Source organism: Typopeltis vanoorti, chromosome 19, assembly GCF_054136105.1.
Source record: "Typopeltis vanoorti isolate ZY-2024b chromosome 19, IOZ_Tvanoo_1.0, whole genome shotgun sequence".
Taxonomy (NCBI): Eukaryota; Metazoa; Arthropoda; class Arachnida; order Uropygi; family Thelyphonidae; genus Typopeltis; species Typopeltis vanoorti.
In genome coordinates, this window is record NC_143567.1 from 59,307,912 (window position 1) to 59,323,583 (window position 15,672).

Sequence of the window (15,672 nt, forward strand, 5' to 3'; positions counted from 1 at the left end):
CCCCATCAAGAAGAAACCTAGGTGACCAAATCTGGGCACAGTAGTCAAGATGGGGTCTTATCAAGGCTCAATACAGAGGAACAATAACCTGCTTGTCAACGTATTCTTCAGCAACCAAGTGATTTAATGAGCTGATTTGGCCAATTTTGCAATGTGTCCCCTAAATTTCAATTCCTTATCCACCACCACTCCTAAATCTCGTGCCTCATCAATTTCCTGGAGCACAGTTCCACCACCAATGCAGTAAACTGCCGCCAATCTTTTCATCCCAAAATGCATAACCTAACATTTTGCCACATTAAATTGACATCCATTTTCCTTAGCCCAGACCTCCAATCTATCCAAATCATCCTGCAAAATTTTGATATCATCTGCATTCACTATTACCCTACCCAACTTCGCATCATCCGCAAACAAATGAACTGTTCCTCTCAGATCTTTTCCTATATCATTAATGAACAAATTAAACAGCAGTGGTCCAAGAACAGATCCTTGTGGCACACCACTAGTCACAGGCCGTTTTGTGGACTCTACTCCTGAGTAAACCACTCTCTGATATCTCTCCGTCAACCACCCTCCTATCCATCTCACCAACCCTATGTCCATCCCCATATGTTGCAATTTACTGATTAGAATTCCATGTGGTATCCTGTCAAAGGCCTTAGCAAGGTCCAGTAGAATCACTGTAAACCCATTACCCTTACCAGTTCAGCCGTCACTGTGTTATAATACGTGAGCAAGTTACTGAGGCATGACCTACCCTTCACAAAACCATGCTGTCCCCGATGCAGTATCCCATTTTCTTCTATCCAATCTTGTATTTTCCTCTTGGCTATTTTCTCTAAGACCTTGATAATGTTGTGCCGGAAAAAGTGATGAGTCATCCCCTTTTCCCACCCAATGTTACGTTACCTCAGAAGGAAGGGATAAGGACATGCTTATGCCTCCTGATGGGAAATGCACTGAGTAATGTCCCAAGAAAATGTAAATAACCAAATGTGTAAATTCTAAACAGTGTCAAGATAGCCCAAAGTTTATTAAGATAGTAATTGTGAATGAATTATAGTAGAAAGTCATGTAGTATTATCAAGTAAATATGTATAAGCTAAGTACGAGTATTAAAGCATGTAAGGACAGTTCGTAGCCACGGCGTCCAAACGGCTGCCGCCATATGCGTGACGACACCGCTGAGTGAGGGAGCTGTTCCGGAGTATAAAAGTTTCAGCGGGAGTTCGAATCGCTCTCTTATCTCTTACCTCTTATCGCTTGTGTGTCGTCTCCGAGGTTCGTCGGCGCCTAGTTTCCCGTAGGAGAGCTATGTAGAGCTTGCCACCACATGTAGCAAGAATCTCCCCTTGCTATGCATGTTACATCGGTCAGAGCTGCAACTACAATGTGTTCAAACACATTAGGAGAAAGAGCCGCTGATGAAATCCACGTCAACGTACAGGTCTGTGCATGAGTGTTTTCGGTTCGTGTAGAACAAAGGAACAAAGCTCGCCATCAGAGGAGGTACAGTGAACAGATCAGAATACCTAGTCAAAGCAAGAATGGTAAGCGAAGATTTTCTTATATTAATGTAGAATTAAAGTATCCGTGGAGTAAAGAAACAGAAGTTAAGAACACACGCTATTTACGTGTTGTGCCACAAGAACAGTCTGCAATTTGGACACTTGTGTCTACTGTTAAGAAGAAAACATATTAGGCTCCAGCCGAACAGGAGGCCGAGCTCCGAACTGTTTAAGTGATTTAAGAAAAGTAATGTCATACGTTCAGAAAGTAGTTAAGTGTTAACAGATATTTTGGGGGAGAGAATTAAGTAGAAATAAGTACTATTGTCCTAGAGAATTACATGTCAGATTTCTTGAATTGTCTAATGTTTATATGTAATGTTTAGTGTATGATATTATCAGGTAACTTAATTGTGAGAGTCTGAGGATAGATATATGTACAGAAGTGAGGAATTCATGTCTAGTAAGAGATCATAGTGCAGAAGTTTAAATGTGTTTAATTAAGTAAGAGGAACCCAGGCTCTTTTAAGGTTAAGAATTTAAATAACATGTATACTTGTCTTTGTGAAATAATAAATGTGTTTCTTTTTACATAATCAATTGAGTTTGTCATATCTTCTGCGGATTTGAATTACCGTTTGGAAAATTTCGTACCTTGTATTTAAATGGGGAACCAATAGTGATATGAGAATAGGGACCACGACTGCATAAATCTTGATCCCTACAATTTTCTTTAAGTATTTTAGATATTGCATCAGAATTTAGTTCCCGGCTGGCACAGTCTATAATCTATACAAATTTGTCGGCAACCGAAGTCTGATAGTAAGAGATAAAAAGTTTAATGTAATTAAAAAGAAACACATTTAATAATAAATGTGTTTCTTTTTACATAATCAATTGAGTTTGTCATATCTTCTGCGGATTTGAATTACCGTTTGGAAAATTTCGTACCTTGTATTTAAATGGGGAACCAATAGTGATATGAGAATAGGGACCACGACTGCATAAATCTTGATCCCTACAATTTTCTTTAAGTATTTTAGATATTGCATCAGAATTTAGTTCCCGGCTGGCACAGTCTATAATCTATACAAATTTGTCGGCAACCGAAGTCTGATAGTAAGAGATACAAAGTTTAATGTTAAAAGTAAAAGTTAAGGTAAAGTAAAAGAGAATTAAAGAAAGCTAAACCAACAAAACGGGGATATAACAATAATGATTCCTGTTATGCTGATTGGCCGGTAATTTTCAACAGCAGCCTTGGAACCACCTTTGTGCAGCAAAACTATTTTCCCCTCTTTCCACCCCCTTCGGACTGACCCAGACCCGAGGCTCAAATTAAACAAAATGGTCAAGGGCACTGACAATTCTTTAGCCGCTTCATGTACGACACGAGCTGGTATACCATCCAATCCCACAGATGTATTGACATTGAGGTTCTGTAATAGACTAGTTACCTCTACTTCATTCATCACAATTCCAGTATAAGCTATCGTTTCTTCCATTCCTGCAAAGTCACCACCTGGATGATATACTCTTGCAAAGTGCTCGCTCAGTAATTCCACAATATCGACTGATTCGGTTACCTCCCTACCCTCAGCATTTTTTAAGATTATTCTACCATGAGCATTTTTCCTTTTACTTGCAACATATTAAAAAAACTGTTTGGGATTCTCTTTAGCCTGCATGGCCAATTTTCTTTCGTAATCCGCTTTTGCTTTTCTTACCACCCTTGTTACCATCATGGCCTGAGCTTTATACTGTTCCTGCACCTGATGGTCACCTTTCTCCTTAAATTCTCTCCACAATTGTTTCTTTTTTTGCAGCTCAAGCTTAATAGTGTTATTCATCCATTTAATCCCTACTTGATTTATTATTCGGACTCTTGGTATACAGTCAACCATTTCCTCCTGCAAACAGTTCTTAACCACCTCCCATGCACTATCAACATCCAGCCCTTGCAGTTTTACATGCCATGGCACTGAGCCAAGCACACACCTAAGCTTGTCATACTTACCAGCCTGGTAATTCCACAATCGACCATGACCTTATGGTCGCTCTCACCAATTGGTGGCAACATGGTCATGTTTGTTACAGCCACATTCTTGGTTGCAATTACTAGGTCCAGCACTCTCTGCCCCCTGGTATTTTCCACTACATGTTGCCGCAGATAGTTGTCCCTTAATAACCACATAAAATCCAATTCCTTCCTCCCATGTGCCCTCTCCTCTTTCCAGTCAATGTTACCATAATTGAAATCACCCATAATAATTACCCTCCTTCCACTCATTTCTTCTATTTGCCTATGCATACTATTCCCACCATCCATTCCATCACCTGGTCTATAGCAGCACCCAATTGTATATTTTGTTCTGCTACATTCTATCTCACACCAAACAGCCTCAAATGTGCTCTTTTCTCTATCCTGCAGTTCAACTTCTATATTCCTTGGCTGCAGCTCATCAGCTATCATCAATAACACTCCTCCCCCATTTTTATTCACCCTGTCACTCCTGAATACGCTATACCCGTCGCATTCAATCCCACTAGCTTTATCATCTTCTGTCAGCCATGTTTCACTAATACTAACAACCTGTGGCCTGAAAGTGCCAACCAAGGCCAAAAACTCTTCCTTTTTGTTCCTAATACTCCTGGCATTAGTGTACATGAATTGCAGAAGCCCATTTGTCCCATCCCTACTTTGATGCCTTATACTAACTATCCCATTCTGATTTGTTGTCCTTCGTACTCGCTCAGGCATAATATACTCATTCATACGCTCTACTGCCTCCCTAAAGTCTGCATATCTACTCCCCCCCCCCTCTTAATAAATCTAGTTTCCCTAAGTCTGTACATCCACTTCCACATCATTCATCAACACTTTTTCAAGCCTCCATACACCAACTCCATTCAAATGTAACCCATCCATCTTATATAAGTCCTTTCACCCATCGAACTCATTCCACACATCCACAAACTCCACACCACTCTCCATGCATAACCGACGCATAAAGTCATTGGCAATTATGGCCCTCCTTCTAAACACTTCGCTGTCATACCGTGGTAAGATACTCACCATCCTAACTCTTCTCTTTTGCTACCTCAAGTAATTCCCTCACATCCTCTATCATTTCCATTTTGTCTTCTTTCAAATCATTTGTTCCTGCCACGATTATCATCTCTTTCACCCTCTGTTTTTGCACTCGAATGGATTCGCTGACATCCTTTATGTTCGCACCCGGCTGGTACAGCTTTGTTAAACTCTCTACTATCACACCTCTTAATAGCGAATCCCCATACAGCACTCGCTCCTTCATTTTATTGACGTTTACGAACATTCTATTATTTGCCGTCACAGACTTTCGCTGGTTATTTGTCGGTACGTTCAACACACATTTTTCCATATGCTCCAGTTGCCTTTTAGCTCTGTGTATCACACTGTTCAAATGGGCAATTTCACTACTCGCATTTATCTCACCATTTTCATTATCAATCAAATCATCCATTCGTTCTGTATTTCTGCCTTCATTTACACTTTCAACGACGCTCTCACACCTATCTGGCACTACCATGCAATTCTCTAGCACACCGCCATTTTCTACATTCTGACTATTGTTAACGATATCACTCTCACCACATGAAACACGCTTGAGATCCTCATTCTCTTTACACTTTCTGCACATATTAACTCCACTATCACCCTCTAACCAGACTCCCACCGCTCTTCGCAAAGCATACATCTCACAGACAACACATTGCATAAATTCGTTTACATCAAAACTCTTAAACAAACATGGCGACCTAGAGCCATTTTTTTCTTTATCGGTGCCATATGTACGCTATCTTATCTTAAAAATAATAATTAAAATAACAGAAAACACGCAAAAATTGCACAGACACACCAAGAAACAAAAAGCAAACAATACTACTTAAAAATCTAGTAAAATTTCCAATGTTAACACAAACTACTACTAATCTTTTCAGGAGCTCTCGACAAGCCGACGATCTAATCAGTGCGACACCCTATATTGTTACTAAAAGGTTTTAAAAAGATTAAGGCAGGGAAAATATTTCAGCAGTGAGATAGTGGTAAAAGAACAAGAAGTCATCCCTGGAAATTACGTAAGAGTGTGATTAACAAGGGTGCGAGAACTAGATTTTTCACTTGGAGTGCAGTGAATGAATGAAATGCATTGCCTGACTCGGTTGTGAGTGCTTTGTCCGTCAATGAGTTCAAGAAGAGATATGAAAGAAATTGTGCGGATAGTTTAGTTCTTCCACGATGTGTCTATCGACTCCATGGAGATGCCTGTATAATAACAATAATAATATATTATTTCTACAGATTGCAGCTAGCATTTTTCAAGTTAGAAAAAAACTGATTATCTTAAAAGCATTTTAATTAATGATTATTATTATTACCCCAAGACCTCATGGCATCAAAGACTCATCTGGGAGATCCTTTTAACACACACACACAGCTCATCATACCGTGCCTTGAACACATTCAAACTCCAGACAAACACCACTTTCTGGGGTGAGGCATTCCAATCATTCACAACTCTGCACGAAAAAAACCTGCCCCTCACTCCCTTACTCACACCCTCTTTATACAGTTTCCAGGGATGACCTCTGGTTCTCCCCCGATCTCCCACTATTTTCTGTAGAACTTCTCCAGCATTGATCCTTTAACAACCCCAAATAACTTGTAGGTCTCTATCATATCTCCCCCTCTTCCTCCTGTCCACCAGACTCTGCAAATTACATCTTCTCAATCTTTCCTCATACTCAACATTCCAGAGGTCAGAAACTACCTTAGTCTTTGGACCCTTTCCAACATCTCTTCATCCTTCTGAAAACCAGGTGACCAAATCTGGGCACAATAGTCCATGTGTGACCTAATCAAAGCGTTATACAACGGAACAAGAATCTCGCTACTTCTACAAATCAGTGTCCTCCACATCATTCCCAGAAGCCTTTGTGTTATCTTCACAATTTTGGCTATGTGTCCCCTAATTTCAGATCCTTATCCACTATCTCCCCCAGATCTCTTATTTCTTCCACCTCCAACAATATATCCCCACCAAGCATAAATTTTGCATCCCATTTTTGTTTTCCAAATTTTAAAATCTTACATTTTGCAACATTGAACTCACATCTCCATTTCTGTGCCCAATCACTCAATTTATTCAAGTCTTCTTGTAAGGCCACAACATCTTCTCTATGCTTCATGGTTTGTCCCAACTTTGCATCATCTGCAAAAAACTGAATATCGAAATCTTCGCCAATATCATTAATATACAAATTAAAACTAAAACAGACCCCCTGAGGCACTCCACTAGTGACTTTCCTTTTCCTGGATATCGCTCCCCCATACACAACTTGTTGATACCTATCAGATAGCCAGTCTCCAATCCAATGCACTAATCTAATATCCATACCCCATTTGCTCTAGTTTGACTATCAATTTATCATGAGGTACTCTATCAAAAGCCTTTGCGAAATCTAAGTACATTACTGTGTATCCTTCTCCTCTGTCCAAGGAAGCAGTCACTTCATTGTAATAAGTAAGTAGATTACTAAAACATGACCTCCTTTTAGCAAATCCATGTTGTTCCATCAAAGATAATACCATTGTTGTCAACCCAACTCTAGATCCTAGTTCTCACAAGCTTCTCCAACAACTTAACCACAACACCTGACACACAGATAGGCCTAAGTTTGAGTTCTATCACCTCCTTTATGAAGTGACACAATCTTGCCCTCCTTAAACTCCTTCGGTACTTGACCAAGTGCAAGACTCGTATTAAAAAAAATATGTCAAGACAGGTGTCAACTCCCTGGCACGCTCCCCCAGAATACGTGCCGATATATTATCAATTCCCACAGCCTTATTAATATCTAGTTTACTCAACTCCCCATACACCTCTTGCTCACTTACAGTCAGTCTCTCCTCCCCATCATCTACTGCTCTCAATCTCTCCATGAAGTCACATTCACAAGATTGAAAGACCTTTATGAATTGCTCATTAAGTATCTCCACCACACATTCTGCAACAGCTGTCTTTATACTATTTTCTTCTATCAATGTCATCCTTCCATAATCATTCTTTCTTTTGCTGGCTACATATCGAAAGAACTCCTTAGGATTCTTTTTGGCTTTATTAGCTAACTGCTGTTCATACCTCTTTAGCTACCCTCACCCAACTACGTCACCCTCCTTGCCTGGTCTTTGTAGACCTCATGGAATTGGTTATTTCCACTTCTCTTATGCTGCCTCAACAATGCTCTCTTTCTCTGTATTGCATGCTTAATCTATTCATCCATCTCATACCTACCTTATTTAACCTTCTCACCCTTGGAATACACTTAGACATTGCATCTACTAGATAGTTGTAATGTCTAAGTCCCCAAGCTGCATTGATCTCTTTACACCCACAAGCTGATTCCTGAGATCTTCATAATCACCCCCCCCCTTGTATTTCCACATATCTCCTTTTCTCACAGGTCCTCACACTGCTGGCAGCCATCCAGGTAATCACCTCATGGTCACTCTCACCAATTGGTTGATGAATTGACACATCATTTATAATTACATCTTCTGATGAAATGACCAAATCCAAGACTCTCAATCCTCGAGTACCCTCTGTTACATAATGTCTGAGGTAGTTATCCCTCAAAAACTCAAGAAACTCATTTTCTGTACTTCCAGTTGCTATCTCATCATTCCAGTCTATATTGCCATAATTAAAATTAATTATGGCAATATTTTTTATTGATTGTTACATTGATTATTACAATGCTTTTAATATGAATCTGAATTTGAAAATATCAAGCGAAGAAAAAGAAAAAGAAATATTTCTTTATCGAAAATGGTAAGACTGTTGTTGGAAAATCATAATGATAAAAAGAAAAATGGAGTAAATTATAGCAGAATTTTGACAATGTCACCTCTCCTCCGCTGCTGTATTGCCATGCAGTCAAAAGCAGAATCAGCTGCAGTAAAACATTAATAATGAGATGATTATATACTTTAATAAACCACTGTTAAAAAAAAGAAGTGATGATCCATTAGTATGAGGGCAAGAATGGCAAATCATGTTGCCCGCTTTGAGTGAAAACAGGGAAAAAATTTCTTTCAGCCAGCCAACAGCATATACAGGGTGTTCGGCATAAATTTGACATATTTATAATTAATTATATTTTTCCGTAAGTTACATGTATTAACACACACTTCTCTTCATTTAAAAGTTTGGACCCTTCTTCATTCATATACAAGATGTCAGAAAGGATGGATAGCTGGAACCCACCTGAATCATGGAAGAGAATAACTTGTATCATGATGATTCGTGCCCGCCATCAAAATAAGGATATTACGACTGCTGCCCAATGCTCCCTGAATACAGTAAAAACAATCAGGCATGAACTAGAGACTTGCAATGGTGACTACGAGGATGTAGCAAGAAGAAAGATCCCTAGCAGACGATCTGATTGCGTTCGTACAGCAGAATTCCTCGCAAATCTGCAGGAACAGGTGTTGAAGAACCCTGGCATTGGAATTCGGGCTTTGTTCGTGGAGTTGCTAACTGTAGTCAAGCCCTGGATAACAAGGGTAGCCAATGGTAGGCCGTATGTATGGCAGCAGGATTCGGCCCCTTGCCACACCTCTGGGAAAAGTCAAAAATGGTTGTCTGAAAATTTCTACGACTTCACCAGTCCAAATGTTTGGCCTCCAAACTCCCCAGACCTTAACCCCATGGATTATTTTGTATGGGGCGCAGTTGAAAAAGACACCAATCGCACTTCCAGTAATACAAAAGCCCAGTTAATGGATAAAATTAAAACAGTTTTTGCGGCCCTTCCCAGGGAGACTGTAGCATCAGCTTGTTCGAGGTTCCGAAGCAGAATTGAAGCTGTGATCGATGCTAATGGTGGTTATTTTGAGTAAATCTTGTTGATAGTATTGTAATTAACTCTGCCTGTAATGTTTTTTTGTCAATTCATTAAATTTAATAGATACAAAGAAGATTTTCTTTTTCCTTACGAAACTGTCAAATTTATCCCGAACACCCTGTATATATAGCAAAAAGTTTTATTTTCGGAAAGAAATATTTATGAAGAAACCAGATGAACACTTCTACCACAAAAAACCCACAGAGGAACTGATTTTCTTATGTTACACTTTATCATGATTTCATTTTGATTATTAAATCCATTATGATTCTTCATATTTAAAAATCAAAGTTATTTAATATTTTTATTTTGTTTAAGTAAATATGAGAAATGTTTTTTTTTTACTTTTATCTTTATGCTAGGTTTATTTTATTTATTTATTTTTAAACAAATTATTATTTTTTTAAATAATTATTTAAAAATAAATGCATTTATAAAATTAAATGATTGTTTTATTATATTTAAGGATAGTAAAATTTCATTTTTGCATGGTCATGTTATTATGTTCCTAAGAAGTATTAGTACATATTTATTTTTTATCTTTCTTCAATCTGTTAACAAATTAATGTGATAACAGATTGAAGTAAAAGATTGGTGTTTTTGCCAAATTGGAAACTGAATATTTAGTAGTCATGTTAAAGATACCAGGAAATTTTAAACCTGGTTTTACTCCATTTTTCCCAAGTAAGCAAACAGACAAAAATGTCAAGTTTGCGCCTGCAAGTGATGCAAGACAAGCTGATCCTACAGGTAGTGCAAGATAAGGGCAACTCGTGGTAGAGGTGGAACAAGCTCCGATCACTAATCTTAATATTTACCCTTAATGCCAAAACACATCTCCAATAAGGGGATGTATGATGTTTTGTATTAAAGGCAAGGGGCCACTACCCAGACCGGTTTCGACCTTTATTGAGGTAGAATGGGAGTTCATGCCTTTCATCACTGGCCTCTTTAGATTAAAAAAAAAAAAAAAAAAAGTTGTGCTGAGAGTCAGCTTGATAGTGAGAGAGGAGAAGAAAAATAGAGTGGATAGTAGTAGGTAGTTAAAAGAGGCCTCAGTCGATCCACCTGGCCTGACTTAAATGCCAGCACCAAGCAGATCTCCGACATTATCTCCCTCCATCCGTTCTCCGGCCAGTCACCTCTTCAGATGTCTGGCCGATGAAAGAAGTGAAAAAAGAAATGCAGGAAGACACACATAAATTGAAAATCAAAAGAACTAGGACACACATAAATAGAAACAACAAAGGAGCTAGAACACGCATAAATAGAACAACAAAAGTCGGTGAATTAACAGAAAAGTACTGCAAGAACAGGGGAAGAGCCTGGCCCGAGTGATGCAGCCCGCAAGGAGCTGCACCGCCTCGCTGTAAGCCTTCGCCGCTTGGGTTCTCAGGTCTGCCCCCTCCTATGTGGATTAAGCGTGAACATACAGAAACAGAACCAAGAAACTTAGAAGGGGCTTTTTTATTTTATTTTTTATTTATTTATTTTTTTTTTATGTCATATTTGCCCTGCTATCTCTTACCGCTTCCTCATAGTCTTTTACCACGTTTTCCATCACTGTGAGTACGTGTACTGACTCTTCATCATTAAGTTGCCATATTCTCTTCAAGCATTCATTCCATTCCGCTCGGTCGTAAGTGATTTTCCCAAACTTGAGCCATATTCTAAGACTCTCTAGCTCACCTTCACATTGCAAAGCCACGTCTCCCTTTTCCTGTACAGCTATGTGGACTTTGTTTTTTATCTCGGGTTTATTCCTAAGATAGAATAGGATTCGTTTTGTTACATTCGAATATTCATATCGGGGGTTCTTTTCTTTTTACTGGTTTTGTAATGGCGTGAGAAGAACCGGTGTTTGTATCTACTGGTAAAGTTCTTTTTTCAAATTCCTTCATTATCCCTGGGTATCTCTTTTCCAGATCTACTCGTGTCAGCGACTTCAATGTGTCGCATAAGTGTTGTTTTTCCTCCTCTGTTAAGTCCAGGTGACCGTCCAGTTGCTGGGGCTCGACCTTGGTTATATCCTTTACATAGAGTTCTCCCCATATGAGTCTATTGCTCCTTTTAAAGAGCAAGAAAGTTGGCTCTCCTTTTGTGGTCATTATCTGAAATAGTTTTCCTGCCGTTTTTGGAGATCCCTTAAAGTTCTTCAAAATGACAGAGCCGTTTGGAGTATTGCTTTTAACAAAGTCTGTTCCTTCCTTAGTTTCTGGATTGTTTCCTTGCTCTCTGTCTTCTTCTTCTGAAGAGGTTTCTTCCTCATTTTCTGTGTTGTTTCACGATATTAATTCATTTCCTTCCTCATCCTCATCTGAACTTGAGGCTTCTAATTGGCTTTCAGTGTCCTGTTTATTTCGTTTCATTTCTCCTTCTTCCGGCGTGATGGGTCGTTTAGTTGTACTGGTGTTGATTTCCATTTCCTCCGTTTCTGTGCTGTCATTGTTGCCTTCCGATTTCTTAGTGTTCTGTTTCTTTTTCTTCCTAATTCTCCCTTCTGCGTTCCTCCCAGTTATTGCCCGATTTCCTAATGTAGTCGTTGCGGTAGCTGGTGGTTGGAGGGCTGGAAACTCTTCTGGTTCAGTTGTTTGTGGTTCATTTACTGTTTGGCCGGTAGCTCGAGAGTCCTGTGTTGTGAGCTTAGGAATGGCTACTGCCGCAGGTGTTATGGCGCCTCCTGCTCTTTCTGCAAGGGTCCTATTAGGACAAATGTCTATTTTATGGGATGTGTTCCCACATTTACGGCATGGTGACTCACATTGATTCAATGTGTGTTCTGTCGATAAGCAGTTGCGGCATGTGTTGTTTTTCGGGCAGTGAGCGCTAAGGTGACCCAAAGCGGTGCACCGAAAACATTGTTTTCTTACGCCTGGATAATTGACTATTACTCTTGCTGAGCCTAAAAAAATCAAGTTGGGGACACCTCGGTTTTCATCTCGATTGAAATGCTCACTTCCCCTGATTTCCACTCTGGGATATCCGCGTCTTGTCCGATTGTTATGTTTCGGAGAGTCTCCCACTTGGAGAAAATAGTTTTAATGATTTCCTCCCCTTTCTCTAGATATTCGAGTGGAAACCTGTCAATTTTTACAGATTTTAAAATACTCCCGACTAGGAAGGGTAGGTATTTTTTCCCTTCACATTCTACGCCTTTTAGGAGCGTTTCTCTTGTTTCTATGTTGTTTGTTACTATTTGGAATCTACCCCCCCCCCCCCCGTAAGGGGTAAGCCCGTAAATACTTTCTGCTTTGACGACTTTGAGAAGAGCTCTCACAAACGTCGCTTTGTTGATGTTTGGGTCAATTTTGATCCCGAGAGTACGAACTCTTGGCAAGAATTTCGACATTGTTTAAAAGCAAATTTCAGTCCCCGAAAGGAAATACCCTAAAACAGACCTGCACCGATTGGAACGAGGCCGCAAAAAACAAAAAACCAACAAAAGAAAAAACTAGAAGGGTTCTTACCAAACAATACTGGAGTAGGAGCTCTCTCTCAGGATCTGGTAACTGGCAACTGGAATCCAAAAGAAGACTGGAACATGGAGCTTTCTCTCGGGGCCGCTGAAAACAGGTCTCATCAGTGGGAGCTAGGCTAAAAATACAAAGATTTAGTAATACAGAGCTTGTAAGTATTTTACCAAAACAAGTTACCATAAGGTGTTCTAACCTTATTAAATAAAAATCTCAGGAGGAGATCTAAATGTAGAAAGTATTTTTACCTTGGGTATAATTTGCTTGGGTCTGTTTGCTTACTTGGGAAAAATGGAGTAAAACCAGGATTAAAATTGCCTGGTATCTTTAACATAATTATACCCAAGGTAAAAATACTTTCTACATTTAGATCTCCTCCTGAAATTTTTATTTAATAAGGTTAGAACACCTTATGGTAACTTGTTTTGGTAAAATACAAGCTCTGTATTACTAAATCTTGGTATTTCTAGCCTAGCTCCCACTGATGAGACCTCAATAAAGGTTGAAACCGGTCTGGGTAGTGGCCCCTTGCCTTTAATACAAAACATCATACATCCCCTTATTGGAGATGTGTTTTGGCATTAAGGGTAAATATTAAGATTAGTGATCGGAGCTTGTTCAACCTCTACCACGAGTTTCCCTGGTCTTGCACTACCTGTAGGATCAGCTTGTCTTGCATCACTTGCAGGTGCAAACTTGACATTTTTGTCTGTTTGCTTACTTGGAAAAATGGAGTAAAACCAGGTTTAAAATTGCCTGGTATCTTTAACATAATTATACCCAAAGTAAAAATACTTTCTATATTTAGTAGTCATTTAGGCCAAATCATACTTCGGTGCATCCCTACTATGTATGAGTTATATATAACTTCCCAACTTGCTCATATTAATATATACTCATTTTTAATATGCTTATTTTATGTTAATAAAAATATATATACAAATATATAAATATAACCTTACAGGAGTTTTTGCTTCTTTTACCATTATAGCAGTTTCTAATCTAATTCCAAAATTTCCAGGATCATAATATCCAGGTTCTAATTTAAAAAAAAAAAGAGATAACAATGTACTGATTTATAGTTAAAATTATTTGCAATATCAGGAACATACACACACTGATACACACAAAAAAAGTACAAATATTCTTTTGGTACAAAAATAAATTTGGTAAGAACTGTTGAGATCATTATAATCCATTTTTTCTGAGAGAAAACACATTAAATATCTAAATATTATTATTAAAGAGAGGCCTCCATAGATTAAGGGATTCATTGAGGGAGACCACAGATTACCCATACCAGCTGTCATATCTGTTCTTGAATTCATTCACACTACCTGTAGTCACCATATCTAATGGTGAGTGTCATTGGAATGCACTCACCATTAGATATGGTCAGTGCATTCCAATCACACATATGAGAGAAAAATCCAGCTCTCACTTCCTTCTTGATGGCATTCATTCTCAGCCTCCAATAATGCCCTCCTGTCCCTTCCCTACCGTCCATAAAATGAAAACTTTCATCTAAAAATATCCATCCTGTATGACTCTTTCAGAAGTTTGTAAGTCTCAAACATATCACCTTTATTTCTCCTGTTGCCAATATCGGCAGTCCACAAATTCTCAATCTGTATTCTACAATCCTGATTGAATTTTAACACTCTTCTTTGCCCTCTCTCTCCATGTATCAGAATGGTCATGGAAACCTGCATACAATAAAGTGAGGTCTTATTAAGGCCTTGTAAAGAGGCAAAATTACTTCCTTACCTTTACATGTCAAGGTTTGTTTCAGCATTGCAATTATCCTCGGAGTTGTATTTGTAACTTTGCTATATAGCTCTTCAACATATTGGCAAAATCCTATCTACTAAAACCCCAAGATCCCTAACCTAATCAGTTTCTTCTAGCGTAATCCCATCAATATAATATAACATTGGATATGTCAACATGTCAAAGTACATGAGTTTATGTTTACTAACATTGAACTGACTGTCATTTTCAAATGTTCACAATTCCAGACAATTCAAATCATTCTGCAAGTATGCATATCAGCAGCATTCCTGATTACTCTGTTTATCTTTGCATCATCTGCAAATAGTTGAATGTTTTCTGTCAGATCCTTCTTAATGTCATTTAATATATGGATTGAATAACAATAGACCAAGGCCTGATTCTTGTGGTGCACTGTTTATTTATTTTTATTTTTTTTATTAATCTTTGTACTGGTTACGGGCAGTACTACCCTTACATCACGTCCAAACTCGATATAGGCCTAAGCCTTTACAAGTGTTTTACCCTATGCCTGTTCTAGTTATCATTGTAGTCATTCTCTGGTGGCAATGCCATGCCACCAGTGTGCCCTGTAGGGCCCTCAAGGAAAGAGCTTTTATATCCTTCGCATAACCCCAAGCTGTTTTAAGTCCTTATAGCTATCTTCACTCTAACAAAACCTCAGAATCGCCCCATGCTCCTCCCATATCTTACTAACTAGATCTTGGTTATTCTTATAACAGTTTACCTTATTATTATGGCTATAGGCTAGAGGGTGCCCTGTTCCCACCACCTGGGCATCAATTACTCAAACGTCACCATCTCTTTTAATCACTAAGTCTGGCTTACAAACCTGTGGAGGTCCTATAATGTGGTTCCACCAGGGGCATGCCAGCCATATGTGCAATGTGTGTGATGCACACAGGCACCAAAGAGGAGGAAATACTTAAAAAAAAAACGTTTTT

The 15,672-nt window shown here is 38.8% G+C and overlaps 1 protein-coding gene across 4 annotated transcripts in view; it reads right to left on the reverse strand.

Moving 5' to 3' along the window:
• LOC150096152 (uncharacterized) overlaps window positions 1-15,672 on the reverse strand; it is a 520,274-nt gene that overhangs the window by 131,318 nt on the left and 373,284 nt on the right. For all 4 annotated transcript variants that reach the window (XR_016549966.1, XM_090409454.1, XM_090409453.1 and 1 more), the window contains exon 18: window positions 13,900-13,976. Coding sequence is in view for 3 of the 4 variants with exons in the window: in XM_090409454.1 (XP_090265580.1) it covers window positions 13,900-13,976 (77 nt within the window). In the remaining variant the exon portion in view is untranslated. The remainder of the gene's footprint in view (window positions 1-13,899; window positions 13,977-15,672) is intronic.